Raw genomic sequence first — 26,221 nt, 5'->3', positions numbered from 1 at the left:
GTTCTATATTTGAACCTTTTTGACAGACTCACCGTCCCAGAATTGATGTATCTCTTCTTCTTGATCTTCTTCTTGGCATTCACCACCTAGGATTCAACAACCACAATACGAGCTTGATATCATAGATTTGTCAACATAAAAACCCTGTCAAATGTCTTCATTCCCATGGGCCAGTTAAGCAATAAGGCGTGAAGTGGTGTGGTACAGTATATGCCCAATATAGATTATTCCAGTCTTTCCATTGTGTTTTACGTGCATGTGTATCCACGCCTCATAACTATGGAATACAATCCACCGTGGTTTGTATTTCGGAACAGCACATGCCAATATAAACGTTTTAGTACACAAAGGCACGCGCGCAAGCACACACACACACACACACACACACACACACACACACACACACACACACACACACACACACACACACACACACACACACACACACACACACACACACACACACACACACACAGGTTCAGGTGGAGCGTATTCAGGGCTAGAGGCCACAGGAAAACGTGTATGAATGCAGGAACTGGTAGTAAAATTATCAAGGTTGTAATGAAACATCTAACCCTAGAGCTCATTCTACAGGATACACAAACACACACACACGCACACAAACGTACACAAACAAACACACACATACACACACACATACAAATACACAGCGTATGCATGCAGTAACACACGTACACACACAAACACACATGTACACACATAAACACACACACACACACACACAAAAACAAACACATATACACACATACACACACATATGGTGCTACAGTGGATAGCAGCCATTTTTTTTGTACAGAATGTCTCCACCATCATTTTCATCCCCACGATAACCGTACATAAATATCCCAACCAGAAGCCATGGGTTAGTGACAAAATCTACACTGAGCTAAAGGCTCGAGCTGCCGTTTTCAAGGAGCAGGATACTCTTTCAGACACTTATAAGAAATCCCTCTAAGACCTCCTATGAGCCACCAAACAGGCAAACCATCAATACAGGGCTAAGATTGAATCCTACTACACCGGCTCTGATGCTTGTCAGATGTGGCAGGGCTTACAAACTATCACGGATTACAAAGGTAAACCCAGCCGCAAACAGCCCAGTGACGCCAGCCTACCAGATGAGCTATATGCCTTCTATGTTCGCTTCGAGGCAAGCAACACTGAACCATGCATGAGAGCACCAGCTGTTCCGGAAGACTGTGTGATCATGCTCTTCGCAGCCGATGTGAGTAAGACCTTTAAACAGGTCAAAATTAATTAGCCCGCTGGGCCAGAAGGATTACCAGCACATGTACTCATGCGAGTGACCAGCTGGCAAGTGTCTTCACTGACATTTTCAACCTTTCCCTGACCCAATCTGTAATACCTACATGTTTCAAGCAGTACACCATAGTTCCTGTGCCCAAGAATGCTAAGGTAACCTGTCTAAATGACCATGAAATGGCTCACATCAGCACCATCATCCCAGACACTCTGGACCTACTCCAATTTGCCTACCGCCCCAAAAGATCCACAGATTATGTAATCTCTATTGCACTCCACACTGTCCTTTCCCACATGGACAAAAGGAACACCTACGCGAGAATGCTGTTCATTGACTACAGCTCAGCATTCAACACCATAGTGCCCTCCATGCTCATCACTAAGCTCAGGACCCTGGGACTGAACACATCCCTCTGCAACTGTATCCTGGACTTCCTGACAGACCACCCCCAGGTGGTGAGGGTATGCAACAACACATCCGCCACGCTGACCCTCAACACAGGAGCCCCTCAGGGGTGCGTGCTTAGTCCCCTTCTGTCCTCCCTGTTCACCCATGACTGCGTGGCTGGGCACGACTTCAACACCATCATTAAATTTGCTGATGACACAACGGTGGTAGGCCTGATCACCGACGACGATGAGACAGCATATAGGGAGGAGGTCAGTGACCTGGCAGTGTGGTGCCAGGACAACAACCTCTCCCTCAACATCAGCAATACAAAGTAGCTGATCGTGCACTACAGGAAACGGATGGCCAAGCACTCCCACATCTCCATCGACGGGGCTGTAGTGGAGCAGGTCGAGAGCTTCAAGTTCCACGTCACTAAGGGATAAACAAGGTCCACACACACCAACACAGTCATGAAGAAGGCACAACAACGCCTCTTCCCCCTCAGGAGGCTGAAAAGATTTGGCCCTCAGATCCTCAGAAAGTTCAACAGCGGCACCATCTTGAATGGCTGCATCACTGCTTGGTATAGCAACTGCTTGGCATCTGACCGCAAGGCGCTACAAGGGGTAGTGAGTATGGTCCAGTATATCAGCCGAGCTCCCTGCCATCGAGGACCTCTATACAGAGGAAGGCCCAACTAATTCGCAAAGAATTCAGACTGTCCTCTTTGCTACCGCATAGCAAGCGGTTCTGACCAAGTCTACCCACAATACTTAACCAAATGGCTACCCGGACTATCTGCATTTACCCTTTTTGCACTAATTATTTTGACTCATCACATACACTGCTGTTACTGTTAGTAACTTATCTTGCTGCCTAGTCATTTTACCCCTACCTATATGTACATACACTACATGACCACCTGCTCGTCGAACATCTCATTCCAAAATCATAGGCATTAAAATGGAGTTAGTCCCCATGTTGCTGCTATAACAGCCTCCGCTCTTCTGGGAAGACTTTCCACTAGATTTTGGAACATTGCTGCAGGGGACATGCTCCATGAAGCCACAAGAGCATTAGTTAGGACGGGCACAGATATTGGGCAATTAGGCCTGGCTCGCAGTCAGCGTTCCAATTCATCCCAAAGGTGTTCGATGGGGTTGAGGTCTTCCACAACAATCTCGACAAACCATTTCTGTGTGGACGTTGCCATGTGCACCCGGGGATTGTCATTCTGAAACAGGAAAGGGCCTTCCCCAAACTGTTGCCACAAAGTTGGAAGCACGAAATCGACTACAATATCATTGTATGCTGTAGCTTTAAGATTTCCCTTGGGAAATTTCCCAATGGAACTAAGGGGCCTAGCCCCGACCATGAAAAACAGCGCAAACCATTATTTCTCCTCCACCTTTACAGTTGGCACTCTGCATTTGGGTAGGTAGAGTTCTCCTGGCATCCGCCAAACCCAGATTAGTCTGTCGGACTGCTAGATGTTGAAGCATGATTCATCACTCCAGAGAACGCATTTCCACTGTTCCAGAGTCCAATGGCAGCTAGCTTTACACCTCTCCAGCCAATGCTTGGCATTGCGCATAGTGATCTTAGGCTTGTGTGCGGCTGCCTGGCCATGGAAACCCATTTCATTAAGCTCCAGATGAACAGTTAATGTGTTGATGTTGCTTCCAGACGCAGTCTGGAACTCAGTAGTGAGTGTTGCAACTGAGGACAGACAATTTTTACAAGCTTCAGCACTTGGTGGCCCCGTTCTGTGAGATTGTGTGGCCTACCACTTTGCAGCTGAACCGGTGTTGCTCTGAGACGCTTCCACATAACAATACCAGCACTTACAGTTGACCGGGGCAGCTCTAGCAGGGCAGACATTTTACAAACTGACATCTTGTCACTGAACTCTTCAGTAAGGCCGTTCTACTGCCAATATTTGTCTATGGAGATTGCATAGCTGTGTGCTTGATTTTACACACTTGTCAGCAATGGTTGGGGCTGAATTAGCTAAATCCACTAATTTAAGAGGTGTCCACATACTTTTGTTTACAGTTCCTTTGGAAAGTATTCAGACCCCTTGACTTTTTCCACATTTTGTTAAATAAAACACATTTCTCAACTATCTACACACAATACCCCATCATGACATCACAATACCCCACCATGACAAAGCAAAAACAGGTTTTTAGACATCCAACAAAACCAAGATTGAACTCTTTGGCCTGAATGCCAAGCGTCACGTCTGGAAGAAACCTGGCACCATCCCTACGGTGAAGCATGGTGGTGGCAGCATCATGTTGTGGGGATTATTTTAAGATGCAGGGTCTGGGAGACTAGTCAGGATCAAGGGAAAGATGAATGGAGCAAAGTATAGAGAGACCCTTGATGAAAACCTGCTCCAGAGTGCTCAGGACCTCAGACTGGGGCGAAGGTTCGCCTTCCAGCAGAACAACGACTAAGCACACAGCCAAGACAACGCAAGAGTGGCTTCGGGACAAGTCTCTGAATGTCGATGAGTTGCCCAGTCAGAGCCCGGACTTGAACTCGATCTAACATCTCTGGAGAGACCTGAAAATAGCTGGATCTGTGGAGGATCTGCGGAGAAGAATGGGAGAAACTCCCCAAATGTAGACATGCCAAGCTTGTAGCGTGGTTAGAGCATTGGACTAGTAACCGGAAGGTTGCAAGTTCAAACGCCCGAGCTGACAAGGTACAAATCTGTCTTTCTGCCCCTGAACAGGCAGTTAACCCACTGTTCCTAGGCCGTCATTGAAAATAAGAATTTGTTCTTAACTGACTTGCCTAGTTAAATAAAGCTAAAAAATAAAAAAATAGAAAATAAAAATAACCAAGAAGACTCGAGGTTGAAATCCCTGCGAGAGGTGCTTCAACAAAGTACTGAGTGAAGGTTCTGAATATTTCTGAATACTCTCTCGTTCATGTGTCGGGGGCTCAGGTCAGTCTGTTATATCTGGAGTATTTCTCCTGTCTTTTCCGGTGTCTTGTGTGAATTTAAGTATGCTCTCTCTAATTCTATCTCTCTTTTTCTCTCTCTCTTTCTCTCTCAGAGGACCTGAGCCCTTGGACCACGCCTCAGGACTACCTGGTCTGATGACTCCTTGCTGTTCCCAGTCCACCTGGTCGTGCTGCTGCTCCAGTTCCAACTGTTCTGCCTGCAGCTATGGAACCCTGACCTGTTCACCGGACGTGCTACCTGTCCCAGACCTGCTGTTTTCAACTCTCTAGAGACAGCAGGTTGTCACGCCTTGGTCATTGTATTTTGTGTTTTCGTTATATTATTTGGTCAGACCAAGGTGTGACATGGGTTTATGTTATTGTATTTTCGTATTGGGGTTTGTAGTATTTGGGATCGCGGCTGATTAGGGGTGTTGTATAGGCTTGGCTGCCTGAGGTGGTTCTCAATCAGAGTCAGGTGATTCTCGTTGTCTCTGATTGGGAACCGTATTTAGGTAGCCTGAGTTTCGCTTTGTATTTCGTGGGTGATTGTTCCTGTCTCTGTGTAGTTTCACCAGATAGGCTGTAATTAGGTTTCACGTTCCGTTTGTTGTTTTGTATTTGTATAGTTATTTTCATGTGTCACTTTTTTCATTTAAGTCATGAGTAACCACCACGCTGCATTTCGGTCCGACTCTCTTTCTACAAACGAAGAACGCCGTTACACAGGTGCGGTAAAGATACCCTAAATGATCAGCTAGGAAAAGTCAACGGATATTTACTCCTGAGGTTCTGACCTGTTGCACCCTCTACAACCACTGTGATTATTATTATCTGACCCTGCTGGTCATCTATGAACATTTGAACATTTTGTCCATGTTCTGTTATAATCTCCACCTGGCACAGCCAGAAGAGGACTGGCCACCCCTCATAGCCTGGTTTTTCTCTAGGTTTCTTCCTAGGTTCTGGCCTTTCTAGGGAGTTTTTCCGAGCCACCGTGCTTCTACATCTGCATTTCTTGGTGTTTGGGGTTTTAGGCTGGGTTTCTGTATAGCACTTTGCGACATCGGCTGATTTGATTGATTGATTATGTACATGTGATATTTCAGTGTTAAAAAAATATAATAATCAAACATTTTGAAAACCCTTTTTTTTGCTTTGTCATTATGGGGTATTGTCTGTAGATTGGTGGGGAGGGGGGGTAAGGCTAACAAAATATGGAAAAAGTAAAAGAGTCTGAATACTTGCCGAATGCACATAGTGTATCTACCTCAATTACATTATACCCCTGCACATCGACTACAGCCTTATACCCCTGCACACCGACTACAGCCTTATACCCCTGCACACCGACTACAGCCTTATACCCCTGCACACCGACTACAGCCTTATACCCCTGCACATAGACTACAGCCTTATACCCCTGCACATAGACTACAGCCTTATACCCCTGCACACCGACTACAGCCTTATACCCCCCTGACTACAGCCACACATAGACTACAGCCTTATACAGCCTTATACCCCTGCACACCGACTACAGCCTTATACCCCTGCACATAGACTACAGCCTTATACCCCTGCACATAGACTACAGCCTTATACCCCTGCACACCGACTACAGCCTTATACCCCTGCACACCGACTACAGCCTTATACCCCTGCACATAGACTACAGCCTTATACCCCTGCACACCGACTACAGCCTTATACCCCTGCACATAGACTACAGCCTTATACCCCTGCACACCGACTACAGCCTTATACCCCTGCACATAGACTACAGCCTTATACCCCTGCACATCGACTACAGCCTTATACCCCTGCACATCGACTACGGCCTTATGCCCCTGCACATAGACTACAGCCTTATACCCCTGCACCCCTGAAGCCAGGTCCATGACTTAATTGAGTTGCTAACGTACGGGACCAGTCAGAAACTGGGCCAGGGACTAACGTTATTTTATCCACTTCAGTGTAGTCCCTGGCTGTGTCCCAAATGGCACCCCTTATTGGCTACAATAAGATGCTACTTTTGACCTGGGCCAATAAAAGTAGTGCACTGCATTGGTAACATGGTGCTGTTTGGGACGCAGACACAGGGGGCCAGGGAGTAGGCCTAATATCCATGCAGGGAGAAGTCTAATCAAGGTCTGGCCCTCTAGCCCCGCACTGTATCTTTCCATCTCCTTCTAATTCTCATCCACTATGCTGTCCAAGTAGGCTATTACCATAGCCAAACTCTGTGGGCACAAGGGGGAAGTTATGCTAATATGAGAAATAAGGCTGAGTAGACACTAGCGCTAATGCTAATATTGTAGTAACGTACTGTACATCTCCTGACTGGACAAGCTTGTGTTTATTTTCTACTTCCAGCCTACAAGGACCTGCGGTCTGTTTTTTTAAAAGTGTATGCCCGTGGGAGACATAACGTTTTTAGTGTGAACACAATAGGATGAGTGCTCCCTCCATCTCCACTCACCTCGTACACATTAAACTGGCTCTGGCCTCGGGACAGGTCTCGGTAGCTGGTGGTGAATTCACCGATGAAGTCATGGCTGGAAGGTAAAATAAACAACAACAACTAAATAGCCATTATATAATGGGATGTATTGTGTAAAATGTCTCAATAGTATAGGAATGAAGCTGCTGAAACATATAGCAGTATATCACAGTAAATGATGGTTTTCACCACTATCATCGTGTGAATAGGAATGAGGTTCCGGGTAGCTGATGCTAAGAGGTTGTCTTCATGGTGTATTGAGTTGGCAGTTGACATAATTAAAGATAGGGAGTATGAGTATGAAGGCTTTTAGGTTGAGGGTTGAGAAAGTGCTTAATCTTGTAAAACATAACGAGGACCATAACACACGTCATACTGTAGCATGCATGTATAAATCGTTCCCCGCCTGGAACATAATCTGAAGGAAACATTATTCTGGCTGTGTAGTCTCCTAACCTGCCATCTCTGTCCCAGTCGTACACCTCTGCCTTGATCGTCCTGAAAAACAAAAACACACCCAGAGATGAGGAAGGTGTGTGTGTTGGTGTGTTAGTGTGTGTGTGTTAGTGAGTGTGTTAGTGTGTGTGTGTTAGTGTGTGTGTGTGTTAGTGAGTGTGTTAGTGAATGTGTTAGTGTGTATGTGTTAGTGTGTTAGTATGTGTTGTAGTGAGTGTGTTAGTGAATGTGTTAGTATGTGTGTTAGTGAGTGTGTATGTGTTAGTGTGTGTGTGTTGGTGTGTGTGTTGGTGTGTTAGTGAGTGTGTTAGTATGTGTGTTAGTGAGTGTGTTAGTGAGTGTGTTAGTATGTGTGTTAGTGAGTGTGTATGTGTTAGTGTGTGTGTTGGTGTGTGTGTTGGTGTGTTAGTGAGTGTGTTAGTATGTGTGTTAGTGTGTGTTGGTGTGTTGGTGTGTGTGTGTTAGTGAGTGTGTTAGTATGCGTGTTAGTGTGTTAGTGTGTTAGTGAGTGTGTTAGTGTGTGTGTTAGTGTGTTAGTGAGTGTGTGTTAGTGAGTGTTTTAGTGAGTGTGTTAGTGTGTTAGTGTGTGTGTTAGTGTGTATGGGTTAGTGTGTTAGTGTGTGTGTTAGTGACTGTGTGTTAGTGTGTGTGTTAGTGAGTCGATTCGTGTGTGTGTGTTAGTGAGTGTGTTAGTGAGCGTTTTAGTGTGTATTGGTTAGTGTGTGTGTGTTAGTGAGTGTGTTAGTATGTGTGTATTGGTTAGTGTGAGTATGTTAGTGAGAGTGTTAGTATGTGTGTATTGGTTAGTGTGAGTATGTTAGTGAGAGTGTTAGTATGTGTGTATTGGTTAGTGTGAGTGTGTTAGTGAGTGTGTGTGTATGGGTTAGTGTGTATGGGTTAGTGTGTATGGGTTAGTGTGTGTGTCAGAAAGCGTCATTAGAATGACTGGAGTCTTTCGAAATGAATTGGCCAATCGGGGAATCAAACAATGTGGCTGTTTGTTTGATAAACAGTTGAGGGATGTGGCGAGAGACAACATATTTTTGGTTGTGATGGAGTAAAACAGCTGAACTAAGCTCATGAGGCATTTTATAAGTTATATTCTTTAGTAATCAATAGTCTAATATATCAGTCATTAAACACTCCAAAATTGGATGTACAGTGGTTCTTCCTTCCTTTCACAAGGTATCTATTGTCTTAATGGCGCTGTACAATAGCCCATAATGGCGCTGTACAACGTGACCTGTCGGGAGTAGGTTACAGTACTACAGTAAGAGCAAAATAATCTTAACATTTTCACACCCTAATTGTAGTCTAACCAATACCCAAATGGAGATTCAGTGAAAATAAAAATCTCATTGATTTACCAAGACCAGTCCCCATGCTTGTCTCAGAGCAGCGCTGTCTTGACATGCGCAAGGGACAGTGGTAATATTTTTCCTTTTAGAGACTATAATACATTGCATCCAGGTCAGGATAACCATAAAATGTCTTTATAAATGACTATCAGAAAGAATGGTGGTACTTATTTATTTTGACCCAAAGCCATGAATGAGTGAGTCTCTCAGCTTTATGTAGGTGCCGAGGCTATATGACTGAGTCACTCAGCTTTATGTAGGTGCCGAGGCTATATGACTGAGTCACTCAGCTTTATGTAGGTGCTGAGGCTATATGACTGAGTCACTCAGCTTTATGTAGGTGCCGAGGCTATATGACTGAGTCACTCAGCTTTATGTAGGTAGCTATATGACTGAGTCACTCAGCTTTATGTAGGTGCCGAGGCTATATGACTGAGTCACTCAGCTTTATGTAGGTGCCGAGGCTATATGACTGAGTCACTCAGCTTTATGTATGAGGCTATATGACTGAGTCACTCAGCTTTATGTAGGTGCCGAGGCTATATGACTGAGTCACTCAGCTTTATGTAGGTTTGACTGTCACTAGGTGCCGAGGCTATATGACTGAGTCACTCAGCTTTATGTAGGTGCCGAGGCTATATGACTGAGTCACTCAGCTTTATGTAGGTGCCGAGCTATATGACTGAGTCAGGTGCCGAGGCTATATGACTGAGTCACTCAGCTTTATGTAGGTGCCGAGGCTATATGACTGAGTCACTCAGCTTTATGTAGGTGCGAGGCTATATGACTGAGTCACTCAGCTATGTATGACTGAGTCACTCAGCTTTATTATGTAGGCTATATGACTGAGTCACTCAGCTTTATGAGTGCCGAGGCTATATGACTGAGTCACTCAGCTTTATGTAGGTGCCGAGGCTATATGACTGAGTCACTCAGCTTTATGTAGTGTGAGGCTATATGACTGAGTCACTCAGCTTTATGTAGGTGCCGAGGCTATATGACTGAGTCACTCAGCTTTATGTAGGTGCCGAGGCTATATGACTGAGTCACTCAGCTTTATGTAGGTGCCGAGGCTATATGACTGAGTCACTCAGCTTTATGTAGGTGCCGAGGGCTCACTCAGCTTTATGACTGAGTCACTCAGCTTTATGTAGGTGCCTGAGGCTATATGACTGAGTCACTCAGCTTTATGTAGGTGCCGAGGCTATATGACTGAGGCTATATGAGGCTGAGTCACTCAGCTTTATGTAGGTGCTGAGGCTATATGACTGAGTCACTCAGCTTTATGTAGGTGCCGAGGCTATATGACTGAGTCACTCAGCTTTATGTAGGTGCCGAGGCTATATGACTGAGTCACTCAGCTTTATGTAGGTGCCGAGGCTATATGACTGAGTCACTCAGCTTTATGTAGGTGCTGAGGCTATATGACTGAGTCACTCAGCTTTATGTAGGTGCCGAGGCTATATGACTGAGTCACTCAGCTTTATGTAGGTGCCGAGGCTATATGACTGAGTCACTCAGCTTTATGTAGGTGCCGAGGCTATATGACTGAGTCACTCAGCTTTATGTAGGTGCCGAGGCTATATGACTGAGTCACTCAGCTTTATGTAGGTGCCGAGGCTATATGACTGAGTCACTCAGCTTTATGTAGGTGCCGAGGCTATATGACTGAGTCACTCAGCTTTAGGTGCCGAGGCTATATGACTGAGTCACTCAGCTTTATGTAGGTGCAGCTTTATGAGGCTATATGACTGAGTCACTCAGCTTTATGTAGGACTGTCACTCAGCTTTATGTAGGTGCCGAGGCTATATGACTGAGTCACTCAGCTTTATGTAGGTGCCGAGGCTATATGACTGAGTCACTCAGCTTTATGTAGGTGCCGAGGCTATATGACTGAGTCACTCAGCTTTATGTAGGTGCCGAGGCTATATGACTGAGTCACTCAGCTTTATGTAGGTGCCGAGGCTAGCTTTATGTAGGTGCCGAGGCTATATGACTGTCACTCAGCTTTATGAGTCAGTCTCAGCTTTATGTAGGTGCCGAGGCTATATGACTGAGTCACTCAGCTTTATGTAGGTGCCGAGGCTATATGACTGAGTCACTCAGCTTTATGTAGGTGCCGAGGCTATATGACTGAGTCACTCAGCTTTATGTAGGTTCCGAGGCTATATGACTGAGTCACTCAGCTTTATGTAGGTGCCGAGGCTATATGACTGAGTCACTCAGCTTTATGTAGGTTCCGAGGCTATATGACTGAGTCACTCAGCTTTATGTAGGTGCCGAGGCTATATGACTGAGTCACTCAGCTTTATGTAGGTGCTGAGGCTATATGACTGAGTCACTCAGCTTTATGTAGGTGCTGAGGCTATATGACTGAGTCACTCAGCTTTATGTAGGTTCCGAGGCTATATGACTGAGTCACTCAGCTTTATGTAGGTTCCGAGGCTATATGACTGAGTCTTCAACTTGATTATTTAGCAGACATCACTTCCTGCTAATATTCAGTCAACACACGTATCTTAAGAATATCATGGAATATAATTGAACATTTTTACTTTCTCTTACAATAAAAACCTTAGTGTAACAACAGTTTTAGTAAGTAATACTGATGAGTAGTAACAAAAAAACATGTGTATTTTTCTGGGTGTGCGCGTGCAGGACAGAGGAAAACCAATTCTTACACTATTGTTCTAAATTCAATCACCTTCTTCATCCTCATCATTCAGTTCATTGAAATTCAATCACCGTCTTCATCCTCATAATTCAGTTTATTGAAATTCAATTTTGATGTCGTGCACAATTATCAGTTTCGATTTCGTTTATGTCGCCCATTCATTGTCAGTTAGAGACACATTAGCGCCTTGGGACCCAAAAGTGTAATCAGTGCTCTAACTCCCCCTTGTGGTGGTCTGGAGCAATGAAGCAGTGATGCAGGGTACCGTAATAAACCACAAATAACCTCTAAGTGCCGCGGCATAATCTCAAAACTTTTAATTGAGGAACGACTGTACCAATCAATCCCAAATTGTCCCTTTAAGATGCCTGAGAGCTGGACTATTAAAAGTCTGACTGTGTGTTTGGTTTCCACATCAGTGAGACAGGCCATTTAAACCTCAGTACGCATTAAGCAACACTGATAATTAAATCAATCATAGCCAGAGAGGTTCACATAACACCCTTGAGATGAATGTTTGAGTGAACGGACATGGAAAATGTTTCAGAAGAGCATTTAAGGGGGGATAGAAACAAATAGAAAAATAAATGATCCTATCAAGAGAATTTCATGGTTTTTTTTTGAGTGAATGCACACTAATTACATTCTTTGAAAATAATAAGAAAATAAAGGGAATAAGTCTGAAACAGCCTTCTGTAATCACCATGAATGTGACGTTTAAATGAAGTGGAGCTACGCACATAAAGACCCACTGATGAATGTAACGTTTAATTGATTTTACATTTAATAGAAACTGAATTTGTGAGTGCAGATGGAAGAGGAGTATCCGAGGAGTTAAGTTAAGTTAATTTAAGACAGAAAGAGTTTCTCAAACTTTTTGGGGTGTTTCTCTCCACCTGCCTGCCAAAGGTAGACAACAACCCCCTAAGGGGGAACACATCATGATAATTATAGTTCCCAAAATAAGTTGGAGGAAGCAGGCTGAGAGAGAGAGGTCAGACAGACATAGCCTCTCCTCCACATCACTCAGACACAGATCACATTGGTCCCCCACCCCAAGGCCATGTCAATCAGCTATCATCTCCCAAACAAGGAGGGGGGAAACACACTGCTACAGTTCTACCCTGCTATCCCTGCTGTAATGTATACTGCCTTAAACACATGGAGAGAGGGAGAGAACCCCTGTCCTAAACTTTTGATTGACAGACACGAGAAGGAACTGATGTATTTTGACAATAGACCAGCTCCTCTGATGATTCCGTACTGATGCACCTGTCAAAGTCAATTTAATCTCGTTTCCCTTCTATGTCAATGATGAAACAGAAAAACAACCCGATAACGTTACAACACGGTGACCACATCATACAATCTCTATCTATGGCATCTCTATCTAACTGAGATCTTAAAAACTCACAACATTTCCATTGTAATTAATATGCGTAGTGAAAGTCTGACGGGAAAACCTGAGCGGTATTTTACTCGCTGTTACAGGTGGCTGACGTGAGACAAACATGACTAAGAACATCTGTTGGAGATGGGATAACATGACTGGTTCAGAAAGATCAGAAAAACCCATTTCATGCATCACAATCGCATACAGCCAATGAAAAGAATAAAAGAACAAGGGCAGAGGGTTCTAACAGATGCAATGATGAAACGGAATGGAAAAATAAGTCTATATACGATGTGAGTAAATGGGGCGAGATAAGGGGGGTAAAGGCAAAAAAAAAGGCCATGGTAGCAAAGTAAATACAATATAGCAAGTAAAACACTGGAGTGGTAGATTTGCAGTGGAAGAATGTGCAAAGCAGAAATACAAATAATGGGGTGCAAAGGAGCAAAATAAATAAATACAGTAGGGGAAGAGGTAGTTGTTTGGGCTAAATTATAGGTGGGCTGTGTACAGGTGCAGTAATCTGTGAGCTGCTCTAACAGCTGGGGCTTAAAGCTAGTGAGGGAGATGAGTGTTTCCAGTTTCAGAGATTTGTGTAGTTTGTTCCAGTCATTGGCAGCAGAGAACTGGAAGTAGAGGCGACCAAAGGAATAATTGGTTTTGGGGGTGATCAGAGAGATATACCTGCTGGAGTGTGTGCTACAGGTGGGTGTTGCTATAGTAACCAGCAAGCTGAGATAAGGGGGACTTTACCTAGCAGGGTCTTGTAGATGACCTGGAGCCAGTGGGTTTGGCGACGAGTATGAAGTGAGGAGCAGCCAACGAGAGCGTACAGGTCACAGTGGTGGGTAGTATATGGGGCTTTGGTGACAAAACGGATGGCACTGTGATAGACTGCATACAATTTATTGAGTAGGGTATTGGAGGCTATTTTGTAAATGACATCGCCAAAGTCGAGGATCGGTAGGATCGTCTGTTTCACGAGGGCATGTTTGCAGCATGAGTGAAGGATGCTTGTTTGCGAAATTGGAAGCCAATTCTAGATTTAACTTTGGATTGGAGATGTTGGATATGAGTCTGGAAGGAGAGTTTACAGTCTAACCAGACACCTAGGTATTTGTAGTTGTCTACATATTCAAAGTCAGAACTGTCCAGAGTAGTGATGCTGGACTGGCGGGCAGGTGCAGGCAGCGATTGGTTGAAGAGCATGCATTTAGTTTTACTTGTATTTAAGAGCAATTGGAGGCCACGGAAGGAGAGTTGTATGGCATTGAAGCTCGCCTGGAGGGTTGTTAACACAGTGTCCAAAGAAGGGCCAGAAGTATACAGAATGGTGTCGTCTGCGTAGAGGTGGATCAGAGACTCACCAGCAGCAAGAGTGACATCATTGATGTATACAGAGAAGAGAGTTGGCCCAAGAATTGAACCCTGTGGCACCCCCATAGAGACTGCCAGGGTCCCGGCCAACAGGCCTCCGATTTGAAACACTGAACTCTATCAGAGAAGTAGTTGGTGAACCAGGCGAGGCAATCATTTGAGAAACCAAGGCTATTGAGTCTGCCGATGAGGATGTGGTGATTGACAGAGTCGAAAGCCTTGGCCAGGTCAATGAATATGGCTGCACAGTATTGTTTCTTAGCGATGGCGGTTAAGATATCGTTTAGGACCTTGAGCGTGGCTGAGGTGCACCCATGACCAGCTCTGAAACCAGATTTTATAGCAGAGAAGGTGCGGTGGGATTTGAAATAGTCAATTATCTGTTTGTTGACTTGGCTTTAGAATTCCTTAGAAAGGCAGGGTAGGATGGATATAGGTCTGTAGCAGTTTGGGTCAAGAGTGTCTCCCCCCTCTGAAGAGGGGGATGACCACAGCTACTTTCCAATCTTTGGAATCTCAGACGACACGAAAGAGAGGTTGAACAGGCTAGTAATAGGGGTTGCAACAATTTCAGCAGATAATTTTAGAAAGAAAGGGTCCAGATTGTCTAGCCCGGCTTATTTGTAGGAGTCCAGATTTTGCAGCTCATTCAGAACATCAGCTGACTGGATTTGGGAGAAGTAGAAATGGGGAAGGCTTGGGCGAGTTGCTGTGGGGGGTACAGTGCAGTTGACTGGGGTTGGGGGAGCCAGGTGGAAAGCATGGCCAGCCGTAGAAAAATGCTTATTGAAATTCTCAATTATAGTGGATTTATCAGTGGTGACAGTGTTTCCTATCTTCAGTGCAGTGGGCAGCTGGGAGGAGGTGTTCTTATTCTCCATGGACTTTACTTTTTTGAGTTTGTGTTGCAGGAAGCAAATTTCTGCTTGAAAAAGCTAGCCTTGGCTTTCCTAACTGCCTGTGTATATTGGTTTCTAACTTCCCTGAAAAGCTGCATATCACGGGGGCTGTTCGATGCTAATGCAGAACGCCAGAGGATGTTTTTGTGTTGGTTAAGGGCAGTCAGGTCTGGAGAGAACCAAGGGCTATATCTGTTCTTGGTTCTAAATGTCTTGAATGGGGCATGCTTATTTAAGCTGCAGAGGAAGGCATTTAAAAAACAAAAAAAACAGGCATCCTCTACTGACGGGATGAGGTCAATACCCTTCCATGATACCCGGGCCAGGTCGATTAGAAAGGCCTGCTCGCTGAAGTGTTTTAGGGAGCGTTTGACAGTGATGAGTGGAGGTTGTTTGACAGCTGACCCCTTATGGATGCAGGCAATGAGGCAGTGATCGCTGAGATCTTGGTTGAAAACAGCAGAGGTGTATTTACATTTACATTTACATTTAAGTCATTTAGCAGTGTATTTAGAGGGCAAGTTGGATAGGATGATATCTATGAGGGTGCCAATGTTTATGGCTTTGGGGTGGTGGTTCATTGATAATTTGTGTGAGCTTGAGGGCATGAAGCTTATAATGTAGGATGGCTGGGGTGTTAGGCATGTTCCAGTTTAGGTCACCAAGCAGCACAAGCTCTGAAAATAGATGGGGGGCAATCAGTTCACATATGGTGTCCAGAGCACAGCTGGGGGCAGAGGGTGGTCTATAGCAGGCGGCAACGGTGAGAGACTTGTTTTTAGAGAGTTGGATTTTTAAAAGTAGAAGTTCAAATTGTTTGGGTACAGACCTGGATAGTAGGACAGGCTATCTCTACAGTAGATTGCAACACAGCCCCCTTTGGCCGTTCCATCTTGGCTGAAAATGTTGTAGTTAGGGATGAAGATTTCAGAGTTTTTTGTGGTCTTCCTAAGCCAGGACTCAGACACGGCTAGGACATCCGGGTGTGCAGAGTGTGCTAAAGCAGTGAATAAAACAAACTTATGGAGGAGGTTTCTCATGTTAACATGCATGAAACCAAGGCTATTGCGGTTACAGAAGTCATCAAAAGAGAGCGCCTGGGGAATAGGAGTGGAGCTAGCCACTGCAGGTCCTGGATTAACCTCTATATCACCAGAGGAACAGAGGAGGAGTAGGATAAGGGTACGATTAAAAGCTGAGAATTGGTCGTCTAGGACGTCCGGAACATAGAGTAAAAGGAGGTTTCTGGGGCCATAAAATAGCTTCAAGGTATAATGTACAGACAAAGGTTTGGTAGGATGAGAATACAGTGGAGGTAAACCTAGGCATTGAGTGATGATGAGAGAGATATTGTCTCTAGAAACATAATTGAAATGTGATGTCATCGCATGTGTGGGTGGTGGAATTGAAGGGTTGGATAAGGTATAATCAGCAGGGCTAGAGGCTCTACAGTGAAATAAGCCAATAAACACTAACCAGAACAGCAATGGACAAGGCATATTGACATTAAGGAGAGGCATGCTTAGCCGAGGGATCATAACGGTCTAGTGAGTAGTGAGGTTGGTTGGGGTCACGGTGATTCAGACAGATAGCCGGGCCATCGGTAGCAAGCTGGCAGAGGATGGAGGTCTGTTTTTAGCCACCTCGTGCGTTTCCGTAGGTAGATTAGTGGTGTTCCAGATGGTAGAGGGGATCAATCCAATTGGCAAAATAGATATAGTTATAGTGACCCAAGAAAATTGTCCGCTAGACCTATTCAGATAGCAGCCGATAAGACAGCTAACGATTAGCTAGATGGGCGTTCAGGTAACGTCGCGACGGAGGGGCCAGTTGGATAACTCCCTCGGGCAGATAACATTGTTAGTCCCGTCGTGAAGGCCCGGTGGGGCTCCGCGTCGGCAATAAAACGGGTCCGGATAGGTGATTGTAGCCCAGGCGTAGCTGATGGAACTCTTCAGCTGGCTAGCTCCAGAATAATTGATGTTTGCTCCGGGACCGATGTAAGCAATAGTCACTCGGATAGCAGCTAGCTAACTGCAAGATCCAGGTGTAAATGTCCAGAGCTTGCGGGAGAAATCCGGGGATATGGAGAGAAAATAGGTCCAATATGCTCTGGTCTGAGTCACGTTTTACAAAACTGGCGATAGCTTTTCGAGCTAAAGGATAGCTGATGACCACCAACCGTGGTTAGCTGAAGACTAACGTTAGCCAGTAAAATGGCTAGCTTCTAGCGAGCTTCTGGCTAGCTTCTGGCTAGCTCCCGCTAGCTTCTGGCTAGCTTCTGGCTAGCTTCTGGCTAGCTTCTGTTGTGGATTTCAGATTTATTTTTTTAAATTGGTGAGGCGGTTTGCAGGACAGTGTTTTGAAGTTGAGAGTTTTTAGAAAAAATATATATATAAAAAGATATGCAAAGAAAAGTTGTAAATATATATATATATATACATGGGACACGACAAGACGAGGACAAAGGACGTCTGACTGCTATGCCATCTTGGGTAAAAATAATCTATACCCCCAGCTCAATACAGTATCTAAAGATGATACCTTCGCATCTCTTTCTCAAGGTGAAGAGAGAGAGAGGGAGAGAGAGTTATGTAGGGTGGGAAGAGGAAGTGAAAGTGCAGAGATGAGGAGTGTGAGAAAGGAGGAGGAGGAGGAGGGGGGGGGTCAGACCACAGCACTTTCATGGGTAGTTTTATGGGAATTTCCGTTCCAGTAATTTTCTTTTCTATGGTTGAAACCGAACCCAAGGAAGAAGGGTGACCATGGACTCCTGTGGTGTGGGAGAGGCTCTGATAGGGCCTGGGTTGATGACTGTCCACGGACTCCTATTGTGTGGAAGGCTCTGATAGGGACTGGGTTGATGTGTGGGCTATCTAGCATCACACAATCACAGATACTGCAGTTGTCCACTTCATACAGATTTAAGTCTGGGCACTACAGGATTAACACCTGCAATCTTCCTCTCTCGCCTCCATCTCTCTCTCTCTCCCTCTCTCTCTCTCTCTCTCTCTCTCTCTCTCTCTCTCTCTCTCTCTCTCTCTCGCTCCATCTCTCTCTTTTTCTCACTCCCCCATCTCACTCTCTCGCTCCATCTCTCTTTCTCTCGCTCCATCTCCCAATCTTTCGCTCCATCTCTCTCTCTCTCTCTCTCGCTCCATCTCTCTCTCTTTCGCTCCATCTCTCTCTCTCTCGCTCCATCTCTCTTTCTCTCGCTCCATCTCCCTCTCTTTCGCTCCATCTCTCTCTCTCTCTCTCTCTCTCTCTCTCTCTCTCTCTCTCGCTCTCTCTCTCCTCATCTATGTACTTTCACTACCTCTTCTCCCTCCCTCCCTCCCTCCCTCCCTCCCTCCCTCCCTCCCTCCCAAAGAGATGGCCTGTGCCCCAAATTGCACCTTATTTCCCTATGTAGTGCACTACTCCTGACCAGGGCCCATAGGTATCGGGTCTCTGGTCTAAAGTAGTGCACTAGATAGGGTGTCATTTGGGACGCATTCCTCTGGAAGAAGCAGTCAATCAGAGCCTTATCTGAAATGCTATTGCCAACCCTGCAGATCAATGAGCAGCCAAGCTCCAGCAGGCAGTTAGAGAGAGATAGGGGTGTAATAACTTTACATTTGAGCCACAGATAAAATAACAATAAAAAAATCTAATCTAAATTCGCTTCGGCTGACACATTTGGAAATGATTACACCAATATCAAAATTGTGTCACCGCCCACATTCTCCCATTATGAGTGTGTGTGTGTGTGTGTGTGTGTGTGTGTGTGTGTGTGTGTGTGTGTGTGTGTGTGTGTGTGTGTTGTGTGTGTGTGTGTGTGTGTCCTACCTGTCGAAGTCTCCATTGCAGAGATGGATAAGGCCTCTATGTCCATCTCTTTGTGTCTGTCACGCCTGCTCCCGTGCATTACGCACTCCTGCTCCCGTGCATTACGCACTCCTGCTCCCGTGCATTACGCACTCCTGCTCCCGTGCATTACGCACTCCTGCTCCCGTGCATTACGCACTCCTGCTCCCGTGCATTACGCACTCCTGCTCCCGTGCATTACGCACTCCTGCTCCCGTGCATTACGCACTCCTGCTCCCGTGCATTACGCACTCCTGCTCCCGTGCATTACGCACTCCTGCCACCATCATTACGCACTCCTGCTCCCCTCGTCATGCGCATCAGAGATTCATTACACTCACCTGGACTCACTCCCCTGTGTTTATTTCCTCCCCTATGTCTGTCTGTTGCCGAGGTTGTTCCCCGCCTCTGCATTAATGTTCGTATGTCATTGTGTTACCGGGTTCTGACGCTGTTCATGTCCTGTTCCATGTCTGTGCTACATTAAAATGTTCAACTTCTTGTACCTGCTTCTCATCTTCAGCGTCGGTTCCTACAGTGTCTATCTCTCTGTGTCTATCTCTCTGTGTCTATCTCTCTGTGTCTATCTCTCTGTGTCTGTCCCTCTGTGTCTATCTCTCTGTGTCTATCTCTCTGTGTCTATCTCTCTGTGTCTATCCCTCTGTGTCTATCTCTCTGTGTCTATCTCTCTGTGTCTATCTATCTGTGTCTATCTCTCTGTGTCTATCTCTATCTCTCTGTGTCTATCTCTCTGTGTCTATCTCTCTGTGTCTATCTCTCTGTGTCTATCTCTCTGTGTCTATCTCTATCTCTCTGTGTCTATCTCTCTGTGTCTATCTCTCTGTGTCTATCTCTCTGTGTCTATCTCTCTGTGTCTATCTCTCTGTGTCTATCTCTCTGTGTCTATCTCTCTGTGTCTATCTCTCTGTGTCTATCTCTCTGTGTCTATCTCTCTGTGTCTATCTCTCTGTGTCTATCTCTCTGTGTCTATCTCTCTGTGTCTATCTCTCTGTGTCTATCTCTCTGTGTCTATCCCTCTGTGTCTATCTCTCTGTGTCTATCTCTCTATGTCTATCTCTCTGTGTCTATCTCTCTCTGTCTATCCCTCTGTGTCTATCTCTCTGTGTCTATCTCTCCGTGTCTGTCCCTCTGTGTCTATCTCTCTGTGTCTATCTCTCTGTGTCTATCCCTCTGTGTCTATCTCTCTGTGTCTATCTCTCTGTGTCTATCTCTCTGTGTCTATCTCTCTGTGTCTATCCCTCTGTGTCTATCTCTCTGTGTCTATCTCTCTGTGTCTATCTCTCTGTGTCTATCTCTCTCTGTCTATCCCTCTGTGTCTATCTCTCTGTGTCTATCTCTCTGTGTCTGTCCCTCTGTGTCTATCCCTCTGTGTCTATCTCTCTGTGTCTATCTCTCTCTGTCTATCCCTCTGTGTCTATCTCTCTGTGTCTATCTCTCTGTCTATCTCTCTGTGTCTATCTCTCTGTGTCTATCTCTCTGTGTCTATCTCTCTCTGTCTATCCCTCTGTGTCTATCTCTCTGTGTCTATCTCTCTGTGTCTGTCCCTCTGTGTCTATCCCTCTGTGTCTATCTCTCTGTGTCTATCTCTCTGTGTCTATCTCTCTGTGTCTGTCCCTCTGTGTCTATCTCTCTGTGTCTATCTCTCTGTGTCTATCTCTCTGTGTCTATCTCTCTGTGTCTATCTCTCTGTGTCTGTCCCTCTGTGTCTATCTCTCTGTGTCTATCTCTCTGTGTCTATCTCTCTGTGTCTATCTCTCTGTGTCTATCTCTCTCTGTCTAGCCCTCTGTGTCTATCTCTCTGTGTCTATCTCTCTGTGTCTGTCCCTCTGTGTCTATCCCTCTGTGTCTATCTCTCTTTGTCTATCTCTCTGTGTCTATCTCTCTGTGTCTATCTCTCTGTGTCTATCTCTCTGTGTCTATCTCTCTCTGTCTATCCCTCTGTGTCTATCTCTCTGTGTCTATCTCTCTGTGTCTACCTCTCTGTGTCTATCTCTCTGTGTCTATCCAACTGTGTCTATCCCTCTGTGTCTATCTCTCTGTGTCTATCTCTCTGTGTCTATCTCTCTCTGTCTATCCCTCTGTGTCTATCTTTCTGTGTCTATCTCTCTGTGTCTATCTCTCTGTGTCTATCTCTCTGTGTCTATCTCTCTGTGTCTATCTCTCTCTGTCTATCCCTCTGTGTCTATCTCTCTGTGTCTATCTCTCTGTGTCTACCTCTCTGTGTCTATCTCTCTGTGTCTATCCAACTGTGTCTATCCCTCTGTGTCTATCTCTCTGTGTCTATCTCTCTGTGTCTATCTCTCTGTGTCTATCTCTCTCTGTCTATCCCTCTGTGTCTATCTTTCTGTGTCTATCTCTCTGTGTCTATCTCTCTGTGTCTATCCCTCTGTGTCTATCCAACTGTGTCTATCCCTCTGTGTCTATCTCTCTGTGTCTATCTCTCTCTGTCTATCCCTCTGTGTCTATCGCTCTGTGTCTATCCAACTGTGTCTATCCCTCTGTGTCTATCTCTCTGTGTCTATCTCTCTCTGTCTATCCCTCTGTGTCTATCTCTCTGTGTCTATCCAATTGTGTCTATCCCTCTGTGTCTATCTCTCTGTGTCTACCTCTCTCTGTCTATCCCTCTGTGTCTATCGCTCTGTGTCTATCCCTCTGTGTCTATCCCTCTGTGTCTATCTCTCTGTGTCTATCTCTCTGTGTCTATCTCTCTGTGTCTATCCCTCTGTGTCTATCCCTCTGTGTCTATCTCTCTGTGTCTATCCCTCTGTGTCTATCCCTCTGTGTCTATCCCTCTGTGTCTATCTCTCTGTGTCTACCTCTCTGTGTCTATCCCTCTGTGTCTATCTCTCTGTGTCTGTCCCTCTGTGTCTATCCCTCTGTGTCTATCTCTCTGTGTCTACCTCTCTGTGTCTATCCCTCTGTGTCTATCTCTCTGTGTCTATCCCTCTGTGTCTATCCCTCTGTGTCTATCCCTCTGTGTCTATCTCTCTGTGTCTACCTCTCTGTGTCTACCTCTCTGTGTCTACCTCTCTGTGTCTATCTCTCTGTGTCTATCTCTCTGTGTCTATCTCTCTCTGTCTATCCATCTGTGTCTATCCCTCTGTGTCTATCTCTCTGTGTCTATCTCTCTGTGTCTGTCCCTCTGTGTCTATCCCTCTGTGTCTATCTCTCTGTGTCTATCTCTCTCTGTCTATCCCTCTGTGTCTATCTCTCTGTGTCTATCTCTCTGTCTATCTCTCTGTGTCTATCTCTCTGTGTCTATCTCTCTGTGTCTATCTCTCTGTGTCTATCTCTCTCTGTCTATCCCTCTGTGTCTATCTCTCTGTGTCTATCTCTCTGTGTCTGTCCCTCTGTGTCTATCCCTCTGTGTCTATCTTTCTGTGTCTATCTCTCTGTGTCTATCTCTCTGTGTCTGTCCCTCTGTGTCTATCTCTCTGTGTCTATCTCTCTGTGTCTATCTCTCTGTGTCTATCTCTCTGTGTCTATCTCTCTGTGTCTGTCCCTCTGTGTCTATCTCTCTGTGTCTATCTCTCTGTGTCTATCTCTCTGTGTCTATCTCTCTGTGTCTATCTCTCTCTGTCTATCCCTCTGTGTCTATCTCTCTGTGTCTATCTCTCTGTGTCTGTCCCTCTGTGTCTATCCCTCTGTGTCTATCTCTCTTTGTCTATCTCTCTGTGTCTATCTCTCTGTGTCTATCTCTCTGTGTCTATCTCTCTCTGTCTATCCCTCTGTGTCTATCTCTCTGTGTCTATCTCTCTGTGTCTATCTCTCTGTGTCTATCTCTCTCTGTCTATCCCTCTGTGTCTATCTCTCTGTGTCTATCTCTCTGTGTCTACCTCTCTGTGTCTATCTCTCTGTGTCTATCCAACTGTGTCTATCCCTCTGTGTCTATCTCTCTGTGTCTATCTCTCTGTGTCTATCTCTCTCTGTCTATCCCTCTGTGTCTATCTCTCTGTGTCTATCTCTCTGTGTCTATCTCTCTGTGTCTATCTCTCTGTGTCTATCTCTCTCTGTCTATCCCTCTGTGTCTATCTCTCTGTGTCTATCTCTCTGTGTCTACCTCTCTGTGTCTATCTCTCTGTGTCTATCCAACTGTGTCTATCCCTCTGTGTCTATCTCTCTGTGTCTATCTCTCTGTGTCTATCTCTCTGTGTCTATCTCTCTCTGTCTATCCCTCTGTGTCTATCTTTCTGTGTCTATCTCTCTGTGTCTATCTCTCTGTGTCTATCCCTCTGTGTCTATCCAACTGTGTCTATCCCTCTGTGTCTATCATCTCTGTGTCTATCTCTCTGTGTCTATCTCTCTCTGTCTATCCCTCTGTGTCTATCGCTCTGTGTCTATCCAACTGTGTCTATCCCTCTGTGTCTATCTCTCTGTGTCTATCTCTCTCTGTCTATCCCTCTGTGTCTATCTCTCTGTGTCTATCCAATTGTGTCTATCCCTCTGTGTCTATCTCTCTGTGTCTACCTCTCTCTGTCTATCCCTCTGTGTCTATCGCTCTGTGTCTATCCCTCTGTGTCTATCCCTCTGTGTCTATCTCTCTGTGTCTATCTCTCTGTGTCTATCCCTCTGTGTCTATCCCTCTGTGTCTATCTCTCTGTGTCTATCCCTCTGTGTCTATCCCTCTGTGTCTATCCCTCTGTGTCTATCTCTCTGTGTCTACCTCTCTGTGTCTATCCCTCTGTGTCTATCTCTCTGTGTCTGTCCCTCTGTGTCTATCCCTCTGTGTCTATCTCTCTGTGTCTACCTCTCTGTGTCTATCCCTCTGTGTCTATCTCTCTGTGTCTATCCCTCTGTGTCTATCCCTCTGTGTCTATCCCTCTGTGTCTATCTCTCTGTGTCTACCTCTCTGTGTCTACCTCTCTGTGTCTACCTCTCTGTGTCTATCTCTCTGTGTCTATCTCTCTGTGTCTATCTCTCTCTGTCTATCCATCTGTGTCTATCCCTCTGTGTCTATCTCTCTGTGTCTACCTCTCTGTGTCTACCTCTCTGTCTCTTTCAATTCAAATCCAATTGCTTTATTGGCATGACCAAGGCCGTGGCGGTTATGACATTTTGTAACCCGGTTATTGTCATGCAAAAGATTGCTGGTCTCAATGTAATTGACCCTTAATGACCATAAACACACGTATCATCTCCGTTAACGACCATAAACACTTGTATCATGTCCGTTAACGACCATAAACACGTGTATCATCTCCGTTAACGACCATAAACACGTGTATAATCTCCGTTAACGACCATAAACACGTGTATCATCTCCGTTAACGACCATAAACACGTGTATCATCTCCGTTAACGACCATAAACACGTGTATCATCTCCGTTAACGACCATAAACACATATATCATCTCCGTTAACGACTATAAACACATGTATCATCTCCGTTAACGACCATAAACACATGTATCATCTCCGTTAACGACCATAAACACATGTATCATGTCCGTTAACGACCATAAACACATGTATCATCTCCGTTAACGACCATAAACACATGTATCATCTCCGTTAACGACCATAAACACATGTATCATCTCCGTTAACGACCATAAACACATGTATCATCTCCGTTAACGACCATAAACACGTGTATCATCTCCGTTAACGACCATAAACACGTGTATCATCTCCGTTAACGACCATAAACACATGTATCATCTCCGTTAACGACCATAAACACACGTATCATCTCCGTTAACGACCATAAACACATGTATCATCTCCGTTAACGACCATAAACACGCGTATCATCTCCGTTAATGACCATAAACACACGTATCATCTCCGTTAACGACCATAAACACACGTATCATCTCCGTTAACGACCATAAACACACGTATCATCTCCGTTAACGACCATAAACACATGTATCATCTCCGTTAACGACCATAAACACACGTATCATCTCCGTTAACGACCATAAACACACGTATCATCTCCGTTAACGACCATAAACACATGTATCATCTCCGTTAACGACCATAAACACACGTATCATCTCCGTTAACGACCATAAACACACGTATCATCTCCGTTAACGACCATAAACACACGTATCATCTCCGTTAACGACCATAAACACACGTATCATCTCCGTTAACGACCATAAACACGTGTATCATCTCCGTTAACGACCATAAACACATGTATCATCTCCGTTAACGACCATAAACACATGTATCATCTCCGTTAACGACCATAAACACATGTATCATCTCCGTTAACGACCATAAACACACGTATCATCTCCGTTAACGACCATAAACACGCGTATCATTTCCAGGCCTCCATGCATACACTGGTGAGAGCCTTTGGAACATCTACATTTAAAAAGTTTAATATATCAACATAATGTACGTCATCAAAATAAATCTATTATTTATTTTTGGCAGGTCTAAAAAGACATTAAGATATGAAGAAAATGTTTTTCAGAAGAACAGAATATGAATTGGCCTATGCTCTATTGCCATAGGCTGTAGGCTTTTTCATTTAACTGACAAGATATGTTTTGAAGTTCCGTGCCATTATTTTATATTCTGTGAGTTTTTAGTAAGAATATAATTGAACTTAGTTGAATAAAATTGAAAGGACATTTTGCCCATTCTAGAGTGAGAGTGTACATATGAACAGGCTATGTTGAGCATAAAAGTAATTTGAAAGAGGTTCCTGTAAACGAGATTCAGAGTTATTTGGCAACTTTAGTTGTGAATGATTACAAACCTTAGAATGTTTTAAAAATCTTAACATATATGGGCTGCAAGATGCGACTATAGACTGTCGATGAGTTGAGAAAGTCTAAAAAAAAAGCTTGTGCTCTGTTCCTTTCCTCAGGCTGCACACACTGTTCTCTCATCAAGTGATCATCATTTTCACCCATCAGACTATTGTCAATTTAATTGAGTCTTTATTAAACATGTAAAATTACTTTTCAATTTAGAATGGCCCAAATGGGAAGGAACAGGGGCAAAAATACACGTATGAACTCGAATATGCACCGATACACACGCACACACACTACATGTTAAAGGTTTTTAAATGTATGTCAATTGTAAAGT

The 26,221-nt window shown here is 44.7% G+C and overlaps 1 protein-coding gene and 1 long non-coding RNA gene across 8 annotated transcripts in view; one reads left to right on the top strand and one right to left on the bottom strand.

Moving 5' to 3' along the window:
* Positions 1-26,221, bottom strand: part of LOC118360454 (copine-8-like) — a 228,852-nt gene that overhangs the window by 46,716 nt on the left and 155,915 nt on the right. For all 3 annotated transcript variants that reach the window (XM_052484728.1, XM_052484726.1, XM_052484727.1), the window contains 3 exons: positions 7,593-7,634; positions 7,116-7,191; positions 33-86 (listed from right to left, as the gene is read on the bottom strand). In XM_052484728.1, the coding sequence (XP_052340688.1) occupies positions 33-86; positions 7,116-7,191; positions 7,593-7,634 (172 nt within the window). The remainder of the gene's footprint in view (positions 1-32; positions 87-7,115; positions 7,192-7,592; positions 7,635-26,221) is intronic.
* Positions 9,906-11,309, top strand: LOC127913164 (uncharacterized). 5 transcript variants are annotated; one of them, XR_008084945.1, is made up of 4 exons: positions 9,906-10,054; positions 10,242-10,601; positions 10,748-10,907; positions 11,228-11,309. It is a non-coding gene; the product is annotated as an uncharacterized LOC127913164 (long non-coding RNA). The 5 variants fall into 5 exon arrangements; XR_008084946.1 differs by lacking the exon at positions 11,228-11,309 and adding an exon at positions 11,148-11,193; XR_008084942.1 differs by lacking the exon at positions 11,228-11,309 and adding an exon at positions 11,028-11,109.

Source organism: Oncorhynchus keta, chromosome 28 (genome assembly GCF_023373465.1).
Source record: "Oncorhynchus keta strain PuntledgeMale-10-30-2019 chromosome 28, Oket_V2, whole genome shotgun sequence".
Lineage (NCBI taxonomy): Eukaryota > Metazoa > Chordata > Actinopteri > Salmoniformes > Salmonidae > Oncorhynchus > Oncorhynchus keta.
Note: the sequence above shows the minus strand (reverse complement) of the source record. Positions and strands in the feature narration are given on the sequence as shown.